The 8369-nt window shown below is 34.0% G+C and overlaps 1 protein-coding gene across 1 annotated transcript; it reads left to right on the plus strand.

Annotated features, from left to right (window-relative positions):
- The first annotated feature begins 1758 nt into the window (after positions 1-1758).
- Positions 1759-5937, plus strand: LOC112523371 (60S ribosomal protein L11-like). Its single transcript, XM_025132950.1, has 5 exons — positions 1759-1855; positions 1950-2057; positions 2182-2224; positions 5279-5474; positions 5599-5937. The coding sequence occupies exons 1-5, from the start codon at positions 1853-1855 to the stop codon at positions 5795-5797; spliced, it is 549 nt and encodes a 182-aa protein (XP_024988718.1). The 5' UTR covers positions 1759-1852; the 3' UTR covers positions 5798-5937.
- Positions 5938-8369: the final 2432 nt, after the last annotated feature.

An 8369-nucleotide genomic window follows, 5' to 3' on the forward strand; every position in this document is an offset into this window, starting at 1 on the left:
ACAAGTCACCATATAAGAAAGCACTATTAACATCCAATTGACACAAACTTCACTTAAATTGAACAACTAAAGCAATAATACATTGCAAAGTGACTATTTTTACTACATGAGAAAAAGTCTCTTCGTAGTCAAGACCCTCTCTTTGACTATAACCCTATGGCCTTATACCTTTCTATATCTCCTGTGGATTTATATTTGATTTTATAAATTCACTTACAATCTATAGTTTCCTACTAGGAGGTAAATCAATAACAATCCAAGTTCCGTGTCTATGTAAAACTTCCATCTCATCATTCATGGCAGATATTCAATTATTATCACTATAAGCTTCTTGAAAAGTCTATGGCTCAACAGATTTATTAAGACAAGAAACAAAGGAAAAATCCTCAAAAATCAAGACAAGAATAATTCACAACTCTTTCCAACCCATATTTAACATTTCCCTCAACAACAAAGTCATCAAATTTACGAGAAAAGTTCGACACCCTAGTTGATTTTCTAATAGACTAAGATGATGAAAGTAAAACTTGGTTACCCTCAGAGTTGAGACCTAAAATTTGAGTATCGCTGTTATCTCTACTATTTGCTACAGACTACATTTTAGCATCTAGTTACTTACTAGTAGCCACTTCAGAGCAAAGGCTGCCAAATGGTAACTCTTTCAAGACTATTGTCATCAGATGAACCTTGATTATTAGGAGTATTAGACCTGCCTAGAGGTTGCCTACTAGAAACTCTACTTGGGCTACCTAAGAGGCTACGGTCACTAGGGGCAGGGAAAGGCTGATGAAGATCCTGATCATGAGGATGGTCTTTATTCTCATCATTGGTTGGTGAATTAATAGTTATTAGTTGTACCAAAAAAACGAATCAAATAAATTTGAAGTATTACCATCATTAGTTTTAGACTTATCTACCGTGTCTATACTCATTTTGAATGGAAAAACATTCTCGTAAAACTTTTACATCACGAGAAACAATAATTTTGTTTGAATCCAAACTCTATAGTCTGTATTTCTTTTGTGAATTTGCATATCCTAATACGATACATTTTTCAGATCTAGAATTGAATTTATTTGTGATGTTAGGTTTTACAATAAGACACAAACATCCACAATTTCTAAGATGAGTAAAGACAGGTTGAAAGCCGTAAACAAACTCATATGGGCACTTACCTTTCAAAAGAGAGGAAGAAGATGTCCTATTTATAAGATATGTAGAAGTGATAATACACTCACTCCACGTGTTTAAAGAAATATCTCCTTGAATAAAAATTGACTTGGAGTAGGCATGACCAAAAAAATTTACTTAAACCATCAATTTATTTTAAAAGGGGATTTGTTATTATAGACATTCTATAAGAAGATTTGTTCTATTTTTACGGATGATTGCAAAAGCTACCAACACCAACGTTTTGGATGGATGAGTTATTTGAATCTAACATAGGTACAAATGTAGTAGAGTTTATGACATCTTCAAAAGATTTGATATTTTAAAATTAAATAAATTATAATGAATATTTTATATCCCGTAATATTACACGGATATATAACTAGTATAATATAGTATAGATAATATTAAACTTCCAATCTTATTATTTTATTTTATTATTTTGAAATTATTTTGAAGATAAAAATAGATGTCATTTTGTTGCAACAATTTTTTTTTATAGTATCGCAAGGGTAAACACGTCATTCTGAATTTCCATCATTCAATTAATACAATACAAAACCCTAGCAGATCTGATTATCTTTACAATAAAACCCTTTTTCTGTCTCTCCCCCACTCCCACCCATCTCCACCGCCGTTATCGTTTGCAGCAGCAGCAGCAGCAGCAGCAGCAGCAGCAGCAATGGTACCCTCATATGAATGAATGATGATTTCTTTACTTAGGGTTTACTATTATCTGTTTTGGATGATGATTTTCTTCAATGAATTTTGCATTGCAGGCTTCAGAGAGGAAGCAATCGAATCCAATGAGAGAGATTAAGGTTCAAAAACTCGTCCTCAATATCTCCGTCGGTGAGAGCGGAGATCGTCTCACTCGCGCTGCCAAGGTCGATTCTCTCTCTCTCTCTCTCTCTATATATATATATATATATACATATATATATGTATGTATGTATGGTTTAAGGTGTGAGCTTTCTGATTTCTTTTATTGTTTTGATTAATGGTTGTTAGGTTTTGGAGCAACTGAGTGGCCAGTCCCCCGTCTTTTCCAAGGGTAAGATGCATCTTAGAACCTTTATTGCTTGCGTTTCTTATGTTCTACTTATTTATTTTAATGTACATTATTTCTAGTTGAATTTCAATTGGGAATCCCTTATTATTTCTTGGTTTTGAAATTAAACTATTTTCACTGTATTTGATTAAGAAATTAAATACCACATGTCTTCATTGGTGACAGCTTATTGTCTAGAAACATTGCATACTGATAATTTACTTGAGGAGAGTTTTGTAAATGCCATATTTGATCGTGTGAAGTAAATAAAGTTTAAGTTGGACTGAATCCTGCATAACATATTACAGGAATGCGTTTTCTACGGCTTGCATATTAGTGCGTTAACATATATAGTGACCTGTGAACATATGTTCTTCCATTAGTTGGGTGAAAGAGAATAGTTTCTAAAAAATACAAGTATCAACATTACAATGGATGTTGCTATGGAAAGAATTGATAAAAAACAGCAGTTGTCATCAGACTATTTTGCAAGTGATAGTTTCCTCATTTGTCTTTTAAATTCTCATGTTCAAGACATTTTGCAGATTAATCCCCTCGCAATAAGCACTGTGAAGAAACCGTTTATAAAGGTCAAAACATTCATTTTACTTTCAACGATGTTCTTCGTCTTGTAATTATCTTCATTCTGAAAACCAAAAATCAAAGGACTTTTAAGTCAAATAATGAAAACTGTCTACATTGGCAATGTTGTTGACGTCGCAATGGTCTGTATTGAAGCCAAATTAAGACCGACAAGAAAATAGGATGATATAGTTTGAAGGATGATTTGTCTTCTTCATTGCAAACCCCAAACTTAGTTTTCATATTTTCAGTAGACTCTCTAATGACTTAGAGGCTGTTTGTTTGCTCCCTGAGTCATCTGATTCAAACCCACCATCTGGTTCGGTTAGATGTTGGTGGTGTTTGGTAAGAAATGAAAGGCACTATCCAACTAGGTCATCATGAAGCCTCTGAATCAGTTGGGACAATGGATATGGTGCCTCATTCAGTGCTTCAATATTCCACATTTACTCTCTTCAGCTATAGCTACGTCATCTGTTGACATCTCGATCTACTATCTGATCTTGACTTCCCAGTTGCTACTGCTTGTTGCTTTGCTTTCTTTTCTGAAACCCCCAATCTTTGAAGTGCAAATTAGACTGGATTTGTTGTTGTTAGGTTTTTTAGTTTTTTGGTTTACTCATTTGGAGGAGATTGAGAAGAGAGAAGAGTCAGGGTGTTCGATTTAGGGGTTAACTTTTTGAGTTTAATTTTTTTTTATCTAAATCCTATATATTCAATTAGACAAACTAAAATTAAAAAACCTTATTAATGTATAAATAGGTAGATTTATCAAACCATCCATTGAAAGGGTAAAATGATTCTTATGGTCATTCAGCTGTCTATTAAAAACACTTATCAAACGTCTTTTTGCATTGTGCACTAAATCACACAAAGTTTCTTAATCAGTTTGGCCACCTAATGATTTTGCATATAATTATTCAAAACCTGTCAAAAACATCTCCTTGGACAGTCTGATACATGTCCACTTACTTGATCAATCAACAGTACTAATTCTGGAACAAGAAAGTAGCCAAAGCGGAAGAAACTTATTAAGATTAATTGATTCTTTACATTGTTCATGGAGATAAAGAATATAGCCTCTAAGATTGGGCTAAATGAGATTTAGGTTACATAGTTTACTGATAGTTGATCTTTGATATACAGTAAAGATGGAAAGCCTCAAATCTTGGGTGTGTTATTTTTTGAGTTTAAGATGTAGAAGATGAAGAGGAGCAACAATAGGATTTGATTTTTAGTTTAATTTTGGTTCTGTATAATTATTTCTGTTTATTTAATGTTTGCAAATGAAATGATGGAAAACGAAGAAGATGAAAGAAGGAAAAATGACTCGTTTTCTTTTTAAACATGTTTACTGTTAGTACCATATTGAGGGAGCTGTTAAGTTGGTTCTTCTTGTGTGCAAAAAAAAGTTGTTCAATGTCGGATCTGTGAATTCTAGAGATAAAAAGCAGAAGTGTTACTTGGTAAGTAGTTCTGTGACAACTGCTGTAGTTTATGTAAAAAAACAATTAAACATTGCTCTGAAATCGAATTTTAGCTCCCAAACTACAGAAGTTGTCATATAAAGCAATGATGCTTATTTTGTATTTCACCTTTCAAGAAACTAGATGGCTTGTGAAACATCAAACATCCCAATCTAATTTCTACCGCAAACATATTATCCCTAATGCCTTCTTAAACTCGAAAGAAAACCAGTCCGTGTGTTTGAACGTGTCTGGTGTTGGTTGTGTATCTGAACATTTGTTTTTTTCTTCTCGTTTACAAATATCAATAGTCATCCAAGTTTCCTAGGATTGTGTGTACTGGTTGATTGTTGATTTTACTTGAACCAAATAGCCAATAAATCTATTGAAGCTAAATTGTGCCATCATATACATATAAGTATACACAGAGAGAAAGGACAATCATTTTGTTTGGGAGGTATATCTTGGATTTGGAGACATGATGGCATTTTCTTGATTTTTGACATTGTATGTCTTTTCATCATGAAGATGGTTGAGAATTTGTTTGCAAGTGTCTTTTGTCTGCCATCTCCTCAACATTACTGTTTTTTTCAATTTGCTCTCTCTAATAGTGCATATTTGTTTTCCACATAGGATAAAGTATAAGTTGAAGTAAAAAGTCCACATATTTTTGTTAAACCCGTCATCCAGTCTTTGGGGGAAGAAGACACATGAAAGAAGTGGATTTATATGCACATATCTTTGTTCAGTGTCTTAACTAGAGTTAAAATAAAATTCTGTCTTTTCTGCAATTAACTTTTTCTGAATTATAGCTTTTGCAAATGATCATTTGAAAAGATGATTTTTTGTTTGAGTAATACCTTCAAACTTGCTTTCAAATGATCATTGCTGTATGTGTTAATTTAAATGGATTGTGGTATCTAGCATAGCAGATCTCATACGGATTATTATTCCAAGCTCACAAAATACTAATTTGGCTTATTTATGCTCTCGTTATTGGTTGGTACAGCAAGGTACACCGTGAGGTCATTTGGGATCAGGCGTAATGAGAAGATCGCATGCTATGTGACCGTTAGGGGAGACAAGGCTATGCAGCTTCTAGAGAGCGGGTTGAAGGTGAAGGAGTACGAGCTTCTAAGACGCAACTTTAGTGACACTGGCTGCTTTGGATTTGGTATTCAGGAACATATTGATCTGGGTATCAAGTAAGCCAATGTTTCCTTCACTCTTATAAGACATCAAAACAGAGACTATTCAAATTGATCCATCTTTCAATAGTTATTATGATAAAAGTGAAGTATAGTTATTGAAATGTTTTTGTTATTACAGGTACGATCCATCGACTGGTATTTATGGTATGGATTTCTTTGTGGTACTAGAACGGCCAGGTTATCGTGTTGGTCGTAGGCGCAGGTGCAAGGCTCGTGTTGGTATCCAACATAGAGTTACAAAGGAGGATTCAATGAAGTGGTTTCAGGTGAAATATGAGGGAGTAATTCTCAACAAATCCCAGCAAATTGGGGCATAGCTAGTTTTTTTTTTGGTCAATTCAGGTAACCGTTGAATTTGTATTGCACCCAAGTGATTCAGATCATCTTATTACTGTTGCTTTGTTTTGTTTGTATCTGTTGAATCATCTTTAATTAGCGAAGTCTTTTTGAGATCTCTTTGGTGAATTTGTTCAAGTGTGACTAGGGGTCTACGTGGCGTGGCGTGGCGTGGCGTGGCGTGGCGTGGCGTGGCGTGGCGTGGCGTGGGGTGGGGTGGGGTGGGGTGGGTTGGGTTGGGCAGTTTACAATATTTTTACAACCCAACCCAATTATGACGTTTTGACATTTTAGGCATCCTATAAGATATAATGTTGTAGAGAAGTGCTATAATTGAGCATTTTTTTCCCACTAAAGTACAACATAAAATGATGGGGTAAATAGATTGATGAATTCGTCAACCAAATATCTATCAATATTATTCATATTTTCAAACATATCAATTTGTTGTTGCAAAAAAGATTTCAATAACCACAAGGGTGGTACCTGATTGGTCTGAGCTTGGCTCCAAAGGTCAAAAGTAATAGGAGGTCTTAGGTTCAAATTCAAGGAGGAATAAAAATTCTCTTGTGGCTACGGTGGTTCAAATGCGGTGACTCCGGGTTATCTGCAAAGTAGGTGGTCGCACTGGGATTAGTCAGCTTGCATGGCGGGTTGGATATCTAGGTTAATTAAAAAAAAGATTTCAATTATTTTTCTAATTAATTAGATTATTTGTTATCATTTTTTGATCGTAAATCTCTTTTGATAACCTATACGTTTAGCTAAAATCAAACAAAACATAATATCAATAAAAATTATATAAAATTTATACATTAATAAACATATATATATATAGAGGGGGAGAGAGAGAGAAATGAGCGATCAAATGAAAACTATCCTCATTTGTACAAACCATCCTCATACGTCGATTTCATTGTTTAAACTTATGAATTTTTTTTAATGAAATTGTTTAATCTTGTGAAATTGTTTTATATAATATATATTTTTTTTGATGAATTTGTTTCATATATGGTTATGAAATTGTTTCATATAATATTTAATGAAATTTAATGAAACTGTTTCATGTATTTCTCTAAAATTAAAATAATGAAGATGATAATATCCATGATTAACACCCTCCACAATAAAAATGGTTAATCAACCTCTCATAATTACAAAAAAATGAACAAAATGAAAAATTATGAATCGTTGAATGTGGTTTTCATGGTTTGTACAAATTGAGTGGTTTTTATTTGAACGTTCATTTATATATATAAACAAATTTTTTATAAAAATTATTTATTAGCGGCGGGTTGGGCGGGTTGGGCCAATTTCAACTCTCCTAATTGGTGGGTTAGCGGTTAGGCGGGTGGGCGGTTAGGCGGGTTGAGTTTAATTGAGTTGTTAGCGGGTTGGACTGGACGAGTTTTATGGGTTGACGATTTTTTGTACACCCCTAAGTGTGACTGTAACTTCTTTTAGAAATGACTCTTCAGTAGCAAACTAGCAATAGTATTAAAGACAATAAAATAAAAAGAAAAATCTAAAATGCGGGAATTTTAACGGTTGTTAAAGATTGACCAAATCTGGACACTTTAGCAATTCACGATGTATTTTTGAAACTGTAGAGATAAAAAATGTTATAATTGAAGGGCCAAAATTTGTAGTTTACTAAATTTGATAATAATGTGACAAAGACAAAAATAAAAAGAAAAAGAAAAACTTCCAGCTCTAAAATCACTAAAATGAAGTCTAAAAACATCTTGCTTGCCATTAAAATGTAAAACTTCAATTGAAAATACCTTCAACATATATTCATGACTTCTATCTTCAATATTTAACACTTATTCTTGTACAAGAATTTCCTCAATCTCTGGTCATCAAAGACCTTCCAGCCTAGTGGTAAAGGCTTGGGTATGACATAGTCATGAACCCGAGTTCGAGCCCTGGGARGGGAGTGTTGGCGACATTTAAGTGRGGCCATGTTTAGCCTCCAAATTTGCCGGGGATTAGTCGGGCTTTGGCCTGGACACCCTTACAAAAAAAAAAAAAAAAAAAAAAGAAAAAAAAAAAAGTAGCATATTTTGTTAAGTGGGTAATCTTCAAAAAGGCCATGGATTTGGTTTGCAAGTCTAAAGAAATCATTTTTGATTTATAACATCTCCAATCATACTCCTTTGAAATTAATGCAACGAGTGGTAATTTACATAAAAATTAGTGTAGGGAGTGTTTTCAATGTACTAGTTCTAACTAATGCTCATTGGAGATACTCTTAGGGGGTGTTTGGTTCACAGAATGGAATTTGATGGAATTGGAATCTATCAAAGGAATTTGACTTTGAAAAAATTGGAATGAAATTTGACCATGCGTTTGGTTGGTTAGAATTTGAATGAAATCTCTCAATATAAATTGGAACAATCATCTTTGTATGGACTATCCCATCCATCGCCCCACCCACACCCTACCAGCCATCATGTCACTAATGTCGTCGTCACAACTATCACCAGCCCTGCCCCCACCACTTCTGCCCTACCCTGCTCCATAGGTGGGGATTGTTGCGGGCAGACAGGG

The sequence above is a fragment of the Cynara cardunculus genome, assembly GCF_001531365.2.
Source record: "Cynara cardunculus var. scolymus isolate 2C chromosome LG 12, CcrdV1, whole genome shotgun sequence".
Taxonomy (NCBI): Eukaryota; Viridiplantae; Streptophyta; class Magnoliopsida; order Asterales; family Asteraceae; genus Cynara; species Cynara cardunculus.

Excerpts from the sequence above, each read along its gene's own strand:
- LOC112523371 (XM_025132950.1), top strand. Across the intron at positions 2,058-2,181 it reads GTCTCACTCGCGCTGCCAAG|GTTTTGGAGCAACTGAGTGG; the intron begins GTCGATTCTCTC and ends AATGGTTGTTAG. Across the intron at positions 2,225-5,278 it reads GTCCCCCGTCTTTTCCAAGG|CAAGGTACACCGTGAGGTCA; the intron begins GTAAGATGCATC and ends TGGTTGGTACAG.